Source organism: Panthera onca, chromosome C1, assembly GCF_046562875.1.
Source record: "Panthera onca isolate mPanOnc1 chromosome C1, mPanOnc1 haplotype 2, whole genome shotgun sequence".
Lineage (NCBI taxonomy): Eukaryota > Metazoa > Chordata > Mammalia > Carnivora > Felidae > Panthera > Panthera onca.
Window position 1 is genome coordinate 168,772,896 of NC_138346.1, and position 17,880 is coordinate 168,790,775.

At 39.7% G+C, this 17,880-nt stretch overlaps 1 protein-coding gene across 4 annotated transcripts in view; it reads right to left on the reverse strand.

The window, feature by feature from the left end:
* Positions 1 to 773: 773 nt before the first annotated feature.
* UBE2U (ubiquitin conjugating enzyme E2 U) overlaps positions 774 to 17,880 on the reverse strand; it is a 64,714-nt gene continuing 47,607 nt past the window's right edge. For all 4 annotated transcript variants that reach the window (XM_060621174.3, XM_060621173.3, XM_060621180.2 and 1 more), the window contains one exon: positions 774 to 1,105. In XM_060621174.3, coding sequence (XP_060477157.2) covers positions 918 to 1,105 — 188 coding nt within the window. In that variant the 3' untranslated portion in view covers positions 774 to 917. The remainder of the gene's footprint in view (positions 1,106 to 17,880) is intronic.

Consider the following 17,880-nt stretch of genomic DNA (forward strand, 5'->3'; position numbering starts at 1 on the left):
TTGGTGATCCTAGTGAATTTTCATCAAGTAATGTAGCAGAAGTAGATTTTATTGTGCAGTGGGATGCAAATATGAAGTGAACCAAAGCAATAAAGATGGCAAATGATAGGCTATAATCAATAAACCTGAGAAAATATGAATAATACAATGTTTGCTTTTGTTTTCTTTTTAAAGATTTTATTTTTAATCTCTACACCCAGTGTGAGGCTCAGACTTACAGCTCCAGGGTCAAGAGTTGCATGCTCCACCAACTGAGCCAGTCAGGTATCCCTGAATAAAATAGTGTCGAGGGAAGTAGAAACACAGGGTCGAAGGTAAACAAAAAAACAGGAGAGATCTGAGCACATTTGCAAGTTGAGGCAATGCAGCAAAAAGATAAGGAGAAAAAAAAGATATGAGAATATGAGGGGATGATTGATTAAGGTCAAAGAGGAAACAAAGCATGTTTTCTGGGAGAAAACATAAGAGGAACATTGGTGGATGGATGACATCTCATACTTTGAATATGGAGGAAACAAGACACTAAACCAGGCAGATGTGGACAACTGTAAAGATCCCTCTATTTGGTTAATATCCCGCTTCTGAAGCTCCTGAGTGCTCTCCTCCTAACCCAGCCTCTTCCTGATTCATACCTTGCCTGCAAAAACTTGCATCCAGTAGCCTAACAATTGAGGGCATTATACCATTGATTGAAATGTCACAATGAACATCCCTAATTTGGTTAACATAGGTTCAAACAATGAAGTAGAGCTCAAAAAATTCAAAGCAACATATTCACTGATTTGTAGTTATATTTCTAATTTGTACTTGAAGTGAGAGCATGAGTTCAACTTGAAAAAAAATGGAATCCATGTTCCAAAGTTGCTTCATGAAGTTGATCTGTGGTTGAGGCTGTTCATTTTTTAAATCCTGGAGCTTCAGGCTGAATCATCTAAAACATTTATATCAAGAGTGTTGGTCCAGGTGACCAGGTCTTCCACTTCTTCTTCCCATGACTCATTCGTGTTAACATCATCTGGTAAAATTACACTCTTCCCCCTCTCCTTTGTTCTATTGGTCTTCATGATGATATCAATTTCAGGTTCTGCATCAGGAAAATTTTGAACTATAAGAGGAAATATAAAAAAATTAAGAGACATGGCAGGGAACACAATAAAAAGAAATGCGTTCCTGCATTTGTAGCATAGCGCCTAAGATCATGTGAGTGAATGTTAGCAACCTTTTAAAACTCTCTAAATTTCACATTTTTCAATTAATTTGTCATAAATCATTCTTTCCATTCTTGTCAGTCTTTTAATGTTCTGTTAGTTCATTCATTTAACATGTATTTACTGAGTCCTGCTAAGTGCCAGTAGACATATAGGGGAAACAGTGTCCATGACTGCGTCAGCAGCCTGAAGTGAAATCTGTGGCTAAGTGAAAACAGTTTTGGATTTTGACAGAGGAGAGGCAATTTGCTGAACAAAGAAGGTCAGAGAAGGAAGGTATGAATACTCTAGACTGAGGACACAGCACATACTAAGGCACAGAAGTATAGGAGGACTTGACAGGTTTGGAAGTAATCAGAATCGACACATAAGCATTCATACCGTGCCAGCTGCTGTGCTAAGAAGTCTGTATGTCTAATATTATTTAATTTAGATACAACCCTCATGACAGGTAGGTATTACTATCCTTATTTCACAGATGAAGAAACTGAGACTGAGTGACCTATAGTAAGCTTGTTCAAGGACACCCAGCTAATGAGAATTGATCCCAGGTCTGTCAGATCCCAAATTCCTGTGTTACAGTCCATGGAGAGTTCAGTGGAGCTGGCAAGTTAGGCTGAGGCCAGACCAGGAAAGCCTCCCATGTCATCAAGCAAAGAAGATTCATCTTTTTTGTAAAGGTCTTGTAAACAGGGAAATAAACTGATTACACTTTAAAGGAAGAATATAGACATAGTATCAATATTTCTCAGTATTTCCACTCAGCATGGGGAACTTGTTTTCTAGGAATGTTTAATCCTAGTTGGTGCTATTTATGTTTTGCTTACCTCTACAACCTCATTGCATTTCCCTCCCATCTGCATAGCCGCCACCAAATTCATTGCCTAGTAAGGGATCTAGGACAAATTCTGTTGGTCTCCTGTTCATTTCCCTAATAACATATCAAATAAACCTCGTAATATTCATTGTATTCTAGTTATGCTATGGACAAAGGTTATAAGCAAATTGTTCTCTTGGTCTTTTGCTTTATAGAAAGATTTGTAGGGAGCTATGAATTTAGACGACTGCCATTACTCTGGGAGAGTCCTGAGGTCTCCAATGATTGAGTTTTTAGTTTTGTGTTTTAATATTAATCTCTAGCTTTCATTAACTTAAATGTAAATTTTGTCTTTCCCTTGAGAAAACTTTCTACTTTATTTTCTAAGAACACATTATTGATGGACTAACTCTAGTTCTTCCTAACCTATATTTGGGCTATTCTGAATTTGCATGTTTTTGGGTACAAAAAATTCAGAGCCCCGTTCAAACCAGTTTAAATGATAGGCAAATGTCTTATCTCACAGAAGAAGAAAGTCAGACGTCAGGCAGGGTTCAATGATCCAGGGACTCAACAATATCATTAAGGACCAGTTCTTTCCACTGCTCTGCTTTCCCATCTTTGGTGTTGTTTTCATCTTCAGAGTCACAGCAAGAGAGCTATAGCCATTCTAGTACTCACATCAGACATGGCAACATTTGGAGATAAAAGGAGGTCTTTCTCTCCAGAGTCTCAGTTTCAAGAGTAGGAAAACCATCTCTTGAAACCCTCAGTATACATCCTCTCAGGCAGAATTGTGTCACACGCTGCTCCTAAGCTAGTCCCTGGTAAGGGAAATGGGATTACCATGATTGACTGACACCAGTTGTTGGCCAGGAATGAATGTTGAGAGCCAATCACTTTGACCATTTGCCTCCTAGTTCCTGCCATGTTAAAAACAAAAGCTAACAACCAACCCTCCACCAAAAACAAAAACAAAAACAAACAAACCAGCCAAACAAACAAACAAACAAACAAAAGCAAAACCTACTAGGAAGCATAAAAAGAAATCCTGGCTAGAATAGCAGAGCATAATGTAAAACAAATATAAAAAATATTTCCTTATGAGACAGAAAAAAAATATTATTTTCAACTTCCTTCCTCCCAAAAATCTTAAGTATTATAAATCCCTTCAAGAAAACTTGGACTTACTGGTTGGAATTAATAACAAAGGTAGAAACTCTGTTACTATGTTAACAAAATAACTTAAGAAGGCACAAACACTAGGTATGCCTGGGTGGCTCAGTTGGTTAAGCATCCAACTTTGGCTCAGGTCATGTCTTGTGGTCTGTGAGTTCGCGGTCCATGAGTTTGAGCCCCATGTCGGATTCTGACTTGACAGCTCAGAGTCTGGAGCTGCTTCAGATTCTGTGTCTTCCTGTCTCTCTGCCCCTCCCCTGCTCATGCTGTCTCTGTATCTCTCTCAAAAATAAGTAAGGATTAAAAAAAATTTTTTTAAAGCACAAATGCTAATTGCCATATAGTTTGTATGCCTTTCTGGGGATGGATCCTGGAAACTCTGCTTCTTATATAAATTTTTTACATCTGAAAATAATTTAGTTGGTAAAGATATTAAAATTTGTTCTGATTGGAAAGCTCTGATTATTGCCAAACGGTTTATTTCCATTTACTTCGGTGTTAGGCTTCAGTTAGGAACACAGAGGCACTATAGATAATACAAGAATGAGGAGTTTCATGTAGAAACTAGGGATTACACAGGTGTGGGGAGACATAGTGGGAAGGAAGGTCTGGAAGGCAACAGCTGGAGAACTGGGAAAACAGTCACTATCTACCTTAGCCTGATGTGGGAAAACCAGGAGTTCATGGGGAAGTACAAGGGACTTCATGAATCTAGCCACCCAAAGTGGAACAAAAATTGTGAGTTCACAGAGATATTTGTGAAGCCATCATATTTGTAACGTGAGAGTTTGTAAAAAGTTGCATGAAATTGCTGTCTGAGGAAACTGACGATTTCTTAGGAAAAATGGCCTCTTCTTTCCTCCCACCTCCTAAATCTCTGATGAATTTTTTTCATTAGCCAACTATGATATGCTAACCCCCTCTACAAAAGAGGATCATAGAGTTCATTATTTTTTTCAACCAAGTCATGCTTCCCTTTCATATGCTGTATAAGTTCACTGTTGCTACATAGTAAACAACCATAAAATCTCAGTGACCTATAACAGCAAGCATTTGTTTAGATCACACATCTGCAGGTCAGCTGGAGACTGGCTTATCTGGGCTGGGGACAGCTGGGAAGGTTGGCTGGGGAAGCTTGGCTCTATGGTTTTCATCTTTCTCTGTAATCAGAAGGCTAGTCAGACATGTTCTTGTGATGGTGGCAGAAGTGAAAAAGAGCGAGCCAAATAGCACAAACACTTTCCAAACACTGGCCATACCACACCCACCAATATTCCAGTGATCAAAACAAGTCACATGGCAAAATTTAAAGTCAAGGGTCAAGGGAGTACACTTTGTCCATGGAGGTAGAATAGGTTAGTGAGTATTTCTGAACAATAATCTAATTGACCATAACCTTTTATATACAGTGTCTCCTCTTAGCAGTAAGATTAGACACAAAAGACAGTCTACCTCATTTCCAAAGAGGACAGGTCCAGCACTGGAGATCTAGTTAGTTTCTAGATATTCCTTAAAGTGTTCTTTCTTCCAGCTTACCTTTCTTACTATTCTCACGCATCATGGGTTTATTTACTTTCTTCCAGGATCAGAGCTGCTACAAGCATAACCACTCTACTTCATTGCAGTATTCATTCACTCATTCATTTATGAGCACTGAATGGCTACTAGATGAGGTGCTGTGCTGTGGCAGATTGACAGGTAAGCAGCCCCTTTCCAAAGGGGGTTATTTTCTAAGGATACTGGGAGTAAAGAGACTTATATGACATAGCATGTGTGGAGGACAAACTGTAAGGTGTCTTATCATGATCCCCGCATTCCAGTGTTCACATTTTTATGTCAACTCATAAATTTTAAGTATGGGTGGGCCGTATTACTTCTAACCAAAAAAATATGACAAAGTGATGGAATCTCACTCCTCTGATTATGTTACATTACATAAGACTCCATTTTGCTATCAGACTTGGTCTAAAGACTCTCCTTGCTGGCTAGTGAGGTGAGGTAGTAAGCTAGGTTGGAAAAGACCACATGGCAATAAACTGCAGGCAGGCTCTAGGAGTTGGAAGTGGTCTTTAGCACACAGCCAGAAAGAAGCTGGGGCCTTAGTCATAAGGATAGAAGGAAGTGCATTCTATTAACAATCTTAGTTTGCTTGCAAGTAGCCCTTCCCCATGCAAGCCTCCAGATGACTCTGCAGTCCAGCTCACACCTTGATCACAGCTATGAGATTCCAAGCAGAGGATCCAGCTATACCATGCCTGGACTCTGGACACACATAAACTGTGAAACAATAGATATGTGCTATTTTAAGCCATTAAGTGTGTGGTGATTTGTTGCCTAGCAATAAAAAAGTAATAGGAAGAGGAGTGCCGGAAGATGGCGGCGTAGGAGGACGCGGGCCTCACAGCGCGCCCTGCCGATCACTTAGATTCCACCTACACCTGCCTAAAGAACCCAGAAAACCGCCAGAGGATTAGCAGAACGGAGTCTCCGGAGTCAAGCGCAGACGAGAGGCCCACGGAAGAGGGTAGGAAGGGCGGCGAGGCGGTGCGCGCTCCACGGACTGGCGGGAGGGAGCCGGGGCGGAGGGGCGGCTCGCCGGCCAAGCAGAGCCCCCGAGTCTGGCTGGCAAAAGTGGAGGGGCCAGACTGAGTGTGTTCCGACAGCAAGCGGGGACTTAGCATCTGGGAGGTCATAAGTTAACAGCTCTGCTGAGAAAGAAAGAAGGCTGGAGGACAAAGGGAGGGAGAGTTGCTGAGCCCCCAGACGACAGAGCTCTGTTTGGCAGGGAACAAAGGCACTCGCCAGCGCCATCTCGCCCATCCCCCAGCCAAAATCCCAAAGGGAACCAGTTCCTGCCAGGGAACTTGCTCGCTCCGCACAAACACCCAACTCTGTGCTTCTGCGGAGCCAACCCTCTGGCAGCAGGTCTGACTCCCTCCCGCTGCCACAGGGCTCCTCCTGAAGTGGATCACCTAAGGAGAAGCGAGCTAAGCCTTCCCCTCCCGCCCCCGTGCACCTTGCCTACCCACCCCAGCTAATACGCCAGATCCCCAGCACCACAAGCCTGGCAGTGTGCAAGTAGCCCAGACGGGACACGCCACCCCACAGTGAATCCCGCCCCTAGGAGAGGGGAAGAGAAGGCACACACCAGTCTGACTGTGGCCCCAGCAGTGGGCTGGGGGCAGACATCGGGTCGGACTGCGGCCCCGCCCACTAACTCCAGTTATACACCACAGCACAGGGGAAGTGCACTGCAGGTCCTCACCACGCCAGGGACTCTCCAAAATGACCAAACGGAAGAATTCCCCTCAGAAGAATCTCCAGGAAATAACAACAGCTAATGAACTGATCAAAAAGGATTTAAATAATATAACAGAAAGTGAATTTAGAATAATAGTCATAAAATTAATCGCTGGGCTTGAAAACAGTATACAGGACAGCAGAGAATCTCTGGCCACAAAGATCGAGGGACTAAGGAACAGTCACGAGGAGTTGAAAAATGCTTTAAACGAATTGCAAAACAAAATGGAATCCACGATGGCTCGGCTTGAAGAGGCAGAGGAGAGAATAGGTGAACTAGAAGATAAAGTTATGGAGAAAGAGGAAGCTGAAAGAAAGAGGGATAAAAAAATCCAGGAGTATGAGGGGAAAATTAGAGAACTAAGTGATACACTAAAAAAAAATAATATACGCATAATAGGTATCCCAGAGGAGGAAGAGAGAGGGAAGGGTGCTGAAGGGGTACTTGAACAAATTATAGCTGAGAACTTCCCTGAACTGGGGAAGGAAAAAGGCATTGAAATCCAAGAGGCACAGAGAACTCCCTTCAGACGTAACTTGAATCGATCTTCTGCACGACATATCATAGTGAAACTGGCAAAATACAAGGATAAAGAGAAAATTCTGAAAGCAGCAAGGGATAAACGTGCCCTCACATATAAAGGGAGACCTATAAGACTCGTGACTGATCTCTCCTTTGAAACTTGGCAGGCCAGAAAGGCTTGGCACGATATCTACAGTGTGCTAAACAGAAAAAATATGCAGCCGAGAATCCTTTATCCAGCAAGTCTGTCATTTAGAATAGAAGGAGAGATAAAGGTCTTCCCAAACAAACAAAAACTGAAGGAATTTGTCACCACGAAACCAGCCCTACAAGAGATCCTAAGGGGGATCCTGTGAGACAAAGTACCAGAGACATCACTACAAGCATAAAACATACAGACATCACAATGACTCTAAACCCATATCTTTCTATAATAACACTGAATGTAAATGGATTAAATGCGCCAACTAAAAGACATAGGGTATCAGAATGGATAAAAAAACAAGACCCATCTATTTGCTGTCTACAAGAGACTCATTTTAGATCTGAGGACACCTTTAGATTGAGAGTGAGGGGATGGAGAACTATTTATCATGCTCCTGGAAGCCAAAAGAAAGCTGGAGTAGCCATACTTATATCAGACAAACTAGACTTTAAATTAAAGGCTGTAACAAGAGATGAAGAAGGGCATTATATAATAATCACAGGGTCTATCCACCAGGAAGAGCTAACTATTATAAATGTCTATGCGCCAAATACCCGAGCCCCCAGATATATAAAACAATTACTCATAAACATAAGCAACCTTATTGATAAGAATGTGGTCATTGCAGGGGACTTTAACACCCCACTTACAGAAATGGATAGATCATCTAGACACACAGTCAATAAAGAAACAAGGGCCCTGAATGATACATTGGATCAGATGGACTTGACAGATATATTTAGAACTCTGCATCCCAAAGCAACAGAATATACTTTCTTCTCGAGTGCACATGGAACATTCTCCAAGATAGATCATATACTGGGTCACAAAACAGCCCTTCATAAGTTTACAAGAATTGAAATTATACCATGCATACTTTCAGACCACAATGCTATGAAGCTTGAAATCAACCACAGGAAAAAGTCTGGAAAACCTCCAAAAGCATGGAGGTTAAAGAACACCCTACTAACGAATGAGTGGGTCAACCAGGCAATTAGAGAAGAAATTAAAACATATATGGAAACAAACGAAAATGAAAATACAACAATCCAAACGCTCTGGGATGCAGCGAAGGCAGTCCTGAGAGGAAAATACATTGCAATCCAGGCCTATCTCAAGAAACAAGAAAAATCCCAAATACAAAATCTAACAGCACACCTAAAGGAAATAGAAGCAGAACAGCAAAGGCAGCCTAAACCCAGCAGAAGAAGAGAAATCATAAAGATCAGAGCAGAAATAAACAATATAGAATCTAAAAAAACTGTAGAGCACATCAACGAAACCAAGAGTTGGTTTTTTGAAAAAATAAACAAAATTGACAAACCTCTAGCCAGGCTTCTCAAAAAGAAAAGGGAGATGACCCAAATAGATAAAATCATGAATGAAAATGGAATGACTACAACCAATCCCTCAGAGATACAAACAATTATCAGGGAATACTATGAAAAATTATATGCCAGCAAATTGGACAACCTGGAAGAAATGGACAAATTTCTAAACACCCACACTCTTCCAAAACTCAATCAGGAGGAAATAGAAAGCTTGAACAGACCCATAACCAGCGAAGAAATTGAATCGGTTATCAAAAATCTCCCAACAAATAAGAGTCCAGGACCAGATGGCTTCCCAGGGGAGTTCTACCAGACGTTTAAAGCAGAGATAATACCTATCCTTCTCAAGCTATTCCAAGAAATAGAAAGGGAAGGAAAACTTCCAGACTCATTCTATGAAGCCAGTATTACTTTGATTCCTAAACCAGACAGAGACCCAGTAAAAACAGAGAACTACAGGCCAATATCCCTGATGAATATGGATGCAAAAATTCTCAATAAGATACTAGCAAATCGAATTCAACAGCATATAAAAAGAATTATTCACCATGATCAAGTGGGATTCATTCCTGGGATGCAGGGCTGGTTCAACATTCGCAAATCGATCAACGTGATACATCACATTAACAAAAAAAAAGAGAAGAACCATATGATCCTGTCAATCGATACAGAAAAGGCCTTTGACAAAATCCAGCACCCTTTCTTAATAAAAACCCTTGAGAAAGTCGGGATAGAAGGAACATACTTAAAGATCATAAAGGCCATTTATGAAAAGCCCACAGCTAACATCATCCTCAACGGGGAAAAACTGAGAGCTTTTTCCCTGAGATCAGGAACATGACAGGGATGCCCACTGTCACCGCTGCTGTTTAATATAGTGCTGGAAGTTCTAGCATCAGCAATCAGACAACAAAAGGAAACCAAAGGCATCAAAATTGGCAAAGATGAAGTCAAGCTTTCGCTTTTTGCAGATGACATGATATTATACATGGAAAATCCGATAGACTCCACCAAAAGTCTGCTAGAACTGATACATGAATTCAGCAAAGTTGCAGGATACAAAATCAATGTGCAGAAATCAGTTGCATTCTTATACACTAACAATGAAGCAACAGAAAGACAAATGAAGAAACTGATCCCATTCACAATTGCACCAAGAAGCATAAAATACCTAGGAATAAATCTAACCAAAGATGTAAAAGATCTGTATGCTGAAAACTACAGAAAGCTTATGCAGGTAATTGAAGAAGATATAAAGAAATGGAAAGACATTCCCTGCTCATGGATTGGAAGAATAAATATTGTCAAAATGTCAATACTACCCAAAGCTATCTACACATTCAATGCAATCCCTATCAAAATTGCACCAGCATTCTTCTCGAAACTAGAACAAGCAATCCTAAAATTCATATGGAACCACAAAAGGCCCCGAATAGCCAAAGTAATTTTGAAGAAGAAGACCAAAGCAGGAGGCATCACAATCCCAGACTTTAGCCTCTACTACAAAGCTGTCATCATCAAGACAGCATGGTATTGGCATAAAAACAGACACATAGACCAATGGAATAGAATAGAAACCCCAGAACTAGACCCACAAACGTATGGCCAACTCATCTTTGACAAAGCAGGAAAGAACATCCAATGGAAAAAAGACAGTCTCTTTAACAAATGGTGCTGGGAGAACTGGACAGCAACATGCAGAAGGTTGAAACTAGACCACTTTCTCACACCATTCACAAAAATAAACTCAAAATGGATAAAGGACCTGAATGTGAGACAGGAAACCATCAAAACCTTAGAGGAGAAAGCAGGAAAAGACCTCTCTGACCTCAGCCGTAGCAATCTCTTACTCGGCACATCCCCAAAGGCAAGGGAATTAAAAGCAAAAGTGAATTACTGGGACCTTATGAAGATAAAAAGCTTCTGCACAGCAAAGGAAACAACCAACAAAACTAAAAGGCAACCAACGGAATGGGAAAAGATATTTGCAAATGACACATCGGACAAAGGGCTAGTATCCAAAATCTATAAAGAGCTCATCAAACTCCACACCCGAAAAGCAAATAACCCAGTGAAGAAATGGGCAGAAAACATGAATAGACACTTCTCTAAAGAAGACATCCGGATGGCCAACAGGCACATGAAAAGATGTTCAACGTCGCTCCTTATCAGGGAAATACAAATCAAAACCACACTCAGATACCACCTCACGCCAGTCAGAGTGGCCAAAATGAAGAAATCAGGAGACTATAGATGCTGGAGAGGATGTGGAGAAACAGGAACCCTCTTGCACTGTTGGTGGGAATGCAAATTGGTGCAGCCGCTCTGGAAAGCAGTGTGGAGGTTCCTCAGAAAATTAAAAATAGACCTACCCTATGACCCAGCAATAGCACTGCTAGGAATTTATCCAAGGGATACAGGAGTACTGATGCATAGGGGCACCTGTACCCCAATGTTTATAGCGGCACTCTCAACAATAGCCAAATTATGGAAAGAGCCTAAATGTCCATCAACTGATGAATGGATAAAGAAATTGTGGTTTATATACACAATGGAATACTACGTGGCAATGAGAAAAAATGAAATATGGCCTTTTGTAGCAACATGGATGGAACTGGAGAGTGTGATGCTAAGTGAAATAAGCCATACAGAGAAAGACAGATACCATATGGTTTCACTCTTATGTGGATCCTGAGAAACATAACAGAAACCCATGGGGGAGGGGAAGGAAAAAAAAAAAAAAAAAGAGGTTAGAGTGGGAGAGAGCCAAAGCATTAGAGACTGTTAAAAACTGAGAACAAACTGAGGGTTGATGGGGGGTGGGAGGGAGGGCAGGGTGGGAGGGAGGGCAGGGTGGGTGATGGGTATTGAGGAGGGCACCTTTTGGGATGAGCACTGGGTGTGGTATGGAAACCAATTTGACAGTAAATTTCATATATTAAAAAATAAAAAAAAAAAAAAAAAAAAAAAAGTAATAGGAAGGGGGAGTTAAGATGCGGAGTAGACCCTAAGCTTGTCTCATCCCTGAAATGCAGCTACATCAGCATCAAATCATTTGGAACACCCAGAAAATTGATCTGAGGATGAATGCAACAATATGCATAATTTAAGCCAGATAATGTGGCAGGTACATGGTATGGAGAGGTGAATTGGGGAAGTTAAAGGCTGCGAAACTGCAAAGAGTAGGGAGAGTCATGAAGAGAGGACAAAGAAAAAAAGAGAAAGGGGGATAGTGCAGTGCATTTGGATCATGCAAGAAAAGCACTCCCCCCACAAGTAGCTAGAGAAAGAGAGAAAGAAAGAGTGAAAATGCAGGGGACTGGATGAGAAATCTGTTCCCCAAAACCATTGATGGGGAGAAAGGAAAGGGTTTCAATACCACAAGGATTCTATAAACAGTGGAGTGCAAAGTCTGAAGTTTTAAAGCTCAGTGCTTGGTGGTGCTCCAATGAGGAAGCAGGACGAATTCCCAGGAGCAGACAGCGTGGTCAGAGGGGTCCAAGGGCTACAAAGGGAGAAGTGGTTCTTCTGCTTGGAGTGCATTTGGTAGAGGCCATATGGCTTCCCCAGAGCCCAAAGTCCTGGTGGACCTGGAGAACTGCCATGTTTACTGATACTAGAACAAAGACACCAGAATGCAGCAAAACCTGGTGCCAGCTGTGTGTTATAATTTACCATAAACTCTAAGCCTCTGCCACTGTGTGATTGTGCAAACATTTTCTAGGACAAGCCAGATCCAGGGCATTACTTGGAGAGACCGTCCCCTAGAGAATCAGCGTGGGTCCAAGCCATGGGGCTCTCTGAAGTGTGGGGTTTTGAAACACAGCCCCATCTGAGATAAAACTCTAGAGGGAGGTACCACTTGGCAGGCAGACAACTTGGACACAGGCAGGGTAAGGGTGGGGAGTGGACAGAAGCCTGAGACAAAGGAGGGATGCTTGATCATAGGTCTGTGAGGGCACAAAATTCCTGAGCCAGAGACTAGAGAGCTGGGTGAAGCCATTTTCACCTGTAGGACACATACACAGATTGACCCCAGTGAGCTAAGCACCACCACCAAGAGAACAGAGCTGTTACACCAAGTCTGCCCACCTGCGCCTTCCAGAGACATATTCCAGAAGGCAGTCTCTTCCACCTGTTTAGTCTGTAGACTATAGTGCATTGCAAAGTTTCAGTTCTAGGGGAAATTGGATGTAACTTCATTTGGGTTTCATTCTGTTTGCTTGTTTGTTCATTTTCTTTTCTTCTGCTTTTGCTTATGTTGTTTTCTTTTTTTCTTTCTCTTTCTCAGATACAGAAAGAGGAAATTAAAAAATTACTCTATTTTATTTTATTCTATTTTATTATTTAATTTTTTTAATTTTTAAAAATTTTAAACTTTTTTTTCTTCCTTTTTCTTTTTCTCTTTTCTATCAAGCTTCTCTCAACAAGCAGACTGAAACACACCTAGGATCTATCTTCCTTTATTCAGTATTTATTGTTGTGTTTTTAATTTTTATTTTAATTTTTATTTTATTAATTTTTTCTCTTCCTCCAAAATGACAAGACAGAGGAATTCACCACAAAATAAAGAACAGGAAGAAATGACATCCAGGGATTTAATCAACACAGATATAAATAAGATATCTAACTAGAATTTAAAGCCACAATTATAAGAATACTAGCTGAAGTTGAAAAAAGCATAGAAGACACCAGAGAATCCCTTTCTGCTGAGAATAAAGAACTAAAATCTAGTTATGCTGAAATTAAATATGCTATAACTGAGATGCAATCTTGAATGGATGCTGTGACAGCAAGGATGGACAAAGCAGAGCAGTAAATCAATGAAATAAAAGGTAAAGTTATGGAAAATAATGAAGCAGAAAAAAAAGAGGGAAACAAAGGCAAAAGATCACAATACAGGACTTAGAGAACTCAGCAACTTATTAAAGAGGAATAGCATTCATATCATAGCTGTCCCACAAGATGAAGAGAGAGAAAAAGGGGCAGAAGGTTTATGTGAGCAAATAATAGCTGTAAAGTGTCCTAATCTGGGAAAGGACATAGACATCAAAATCCAAGAAGCACAGAGAACTCCCATTAGATTCAACAAAAACCGACCATCACCGAGGCATATCATAGTCAAATTCTCAAAACACACAGACAAGGAAAGAATCATGAAAGCAGGAAAGGAAAAATAGTCCTTAACCTACATGGGATGACAAATCAGGTTTGCAGCAGATTTGTCCACAGAAACTTGGCAGGCCAGAAAGGAGTGGCAGGATATATTCAATGTGCTGAATTGGAAAAATAGGCAGCCAAGAATTCTTTATCCACCTAGGCTGTCATTCAGAATAGAAGGAGAGATAAGAGTTTCCCAGACAAACAAAAACTAAAGGAGTTTGTGACCACTAAGTGGAGAAAAAAGACAAAACAAAACTAAAAAGACCAAAAGCAACAAAGACTAGAAAGGATCAGAGAACATCACCAGAAACACCAACTTTACAGGTAGCACAATGGCACTAAATTCGTATCTTTCATTAATCACTCTGAACGTAAATGGACTAAATGCTCCAATCAAAAGACACAGGGCATTGGAATGGGGAAAAAAAAAAAAAAGACCTATCTATGTGCTGTCTACAAGAGACCCATTTTAGACCTAAAGACACCTGCAGATTGAAAGTAAGGGGATGGAGAACCATCTATCATGCTAATGGACATCAAGAAAGACAGAGTAGCCATACTTATATTAGACAAACTAGATTTTAAAACAAAGACTGTAACAAGAGATGAAGAAGGGCATTATATCATAATTAAGGGATCTATCTACCAAGATCTAATAATTGTAAATATTTATGCCCCCAACTTGAAACACCCAAATATATAATCAATTAATCACAAACATAAAGAAATTCAGTGATTATAATACCATAATAGTAGGGGACTTTAACACCCTACTTACAGCAATGGACAGATCACCTAAGCAGAAAATCAGTAAGGAAATAATGTTTTTGAATGACACACTGGACCGGATGGACTTAGCAGATATATTCAGAACATTTCATCCTAAAACAGGAGAATACACATTCTTCTCAAATATACATAGAACATTCTCCAGAATAGATCACATACTGGGACATAAATCAGCCTTCAACAAGTTCAAAAAGATCGATATCATACCATGCATATTTTCAGACCATAATGTTATAAAACTCAAAATCAACCACAGGAAAAAATGTGGAAAGACAATAAATATTTGGAGATTAAAGAACAACCTACTAATGGGTTAATCAAGAAATTAAAGAGGAAATTAAAAAATACATGGAAGTCAATGAAAATAAAAACACAACAATCCAAAACTTTTGGGATGCAGCAAAGGTAGTCATAAGAGGGAAGTATATAGCAATACGGGCCTTCTTAAAGAAGGAAGAAATATCTCAAATACAAAACCTAACCCTACACCTAAAGGAGCCAGGAAAAGAACAGCAAATAAAGTCCCATATCAGCCAAGGAAGGGCAACAATAAAGATTAGAGCAGAAATCAATGATATTGAAATTAAAAAAATGAAACAGTAGAACACATCAATGAAACTAAGCTCTGGTTCTTTAAAAGAATTAACAAAATTGATAATCCCCTAGCCAGACTGATCAAAAAGAAAAAGGAAAGGACTCAAAGTAAAGGACTCAAATAAATAAAATCATGAATGAAAGAGGAGAGATCACAACCAACACCCCAGAAATACAAACGACAATAAGAGAATACTATGAGCAATTATTTGCCAGCAAATTGGGCAATCTAGAGGAAATGGATAAATTCCTAGAAACATATAAACTACCAAAACTGAAACAGCAAGAAGTAGAAAATTTGAACAAATCATCACCAGTAAAAATTGAATCAGTAATAAAAAATCTCCCAACAAACAAGAGTCCAGGGCTGGATGGGTTCCCAGGGAAATTTTACTAAACATTTAAATAAGAGTTAATACTTATTCTTTTGAAGCTGTTCCAAAAAAATATAAATGGAAGGAAAACTTCCAAATTCATTCTACGAGGCCAACATTACACTGATTCCAAAACCAGACAAAGACTCCACTAAAAAGGAGAATTACAGGGGAGCCTGGGTGGCTCAGTTGGTTAAGTGTCCAACTCAGCTCAGGTCATGATCTCACAGTTTGTGAGTTCAAGTCCTGTGTTGGGCTCTGTGCTGACAGCTCAGAGCCTGGAGCCTGCTTCAGTTTCTGTCTCCCTCTCTCTCTGCCCTTTCCCCACTCACACTCTGTCTCTATCTCTCTCAAAAATAAATTAACATTAAAATTTTTTTTTAAAAAAAGGAGAATTATAGACCAATTTCCCTGAGGAACATGGATGCAAAAATTCTCAACAAGATAGTACCAAATCGAATCCAACAATACATTAAAAATACATTCACCACGATCAATACATTGATCAAAACAATACATTCACCACAATCAAGAGGGATTTATTTTTGGGATGCAGGGTTGGTTCAAATTCCACACATCAATCAACATGACACATCACATTAATAAAAGAAAGGATAAGAACCACATGATCTTCTCAATAGATGCAGAAAAAGAATTTGAATACAGCATCTTTTCTTGATAAAAACACTTAAGAAAGTAGGGATAGAAGAAACATACCTCAACATCGTAAAGGCCATTATGAAAGACTCACAGGGAATATCATCCTCAATGGGGAAAAACTGAGAGCTTTCCCCCTAAGGCAAGGAAAAAGACAGGGATGTCCACTCTTAATGCTGTTGTTTGACAAACATACTGTTGGAAGTCCTAGCCTCAGCAATCAGACAACAAAAAATAAATAAAAGGCATCCAAATCAACACGGAGAAAGTCAAACTTTCACTCTTACCGGACAACATGACACTCTAGGTGGAAAATCCAAAAGACTCCACCGAAAAACTGCTAGAACTGATACATGAATTCAGCAAAGTCGCAGGATATAAAATCAATGTACAGAAATCAACTGCATTTCTATACACCAATAATAAAGCAGCAGAAAGAGAAATCAAGGAAACAATCCCATTTACAATTGCACTGAAAACCATAAAATACCTAGGAATAAAGCTAACCTAAGAGGTAAAAGATCTGTGTGCTTAAAACTATAGAAAGCTTATGAAAGAAATTGAAGAAGACAGAGAAATGGAAAAACCTTCCATGGTCATGGATTTGAAGAACATATATTGTTAAAATGTCTATACTACCCAAAGCAATCTACACATTCAATGCAATCCCTACCAAAATAGCACCAGCATTTTTCACAGAGCTAGTACAAAGAATCCAAAAATTTGTATAGACCCAGAAAATACCCTGAATGGCCAAAATAATGTTGAAAAAGAAAATCAAAACTGGAGACATCACAATTCTGACTTCAAGGTATATTACAAAGCTATAATCATGAAGACTGTATGGTACTGGCACAAAAACAGACACTCAGATCAATGGAACAGAATAGAGAACCCAGAAATGGACCCACAAATACATGGCCAACAAATCTTTGACAAAGCAGAAGAGAATATCTAATGAAAAAATAATGTTTTCAGCAAATGGTGCTGAGAAAACTAGACCATGACATGCAGAAGAATGAAATTGGACCACTTTCTTATACCATACACAAAAATAAACTCAAAATGGATGAAAGACCTAAATGTAAGACAGAAAACCATTAAAATCCTAGAGGATAAAACAAGCAACAACCTCTTTGACCTCAGCCACAGAGGTAAAACTTCTTACTAGACATGTCTCTGTTGGCAAGGGAAACAAAAACAAAAATGAACTATTGGGACCTCATCAAGATAAAAAGCTTCTGCACAGTGAAGGAAACAATCAGCAAAACTAAGAGGCAACAAACGGAATGGAAGAAGATATTTGCAAATGACATATCTGATAAAGGGTTAGTATCCAAAATCTATAGAGAACTTATCAAACTCAACACCCTGAAAACAAATAATCTGGTGAAGAAATGAGCAAAGTACATGAACAGATACTTTTCTAAGGAAGACATTCAGATGGCTAACAGACACATGAAAAGATGCAAAATATCACTCATCATCAGGGAAATACAAATCATAATCACAATGAGATACCACTTCACACCTGTGAGAATTGTTAAAATTAACAACTAGGCAACAACAGATGTTGGTGAGGATGTGGAGAAAGGGGAATGCTTTTGCACTGCTGGTGGAAATGCTAACTGGTGCAGCTACTCTGGAAAAAAGTATGGAGGTTCCTCAAAAAATTAAAAACAGAGCTACCCTATGACCTAGCAATTGTACTACTAGGTATTTATCTAAAGGATACAAAAA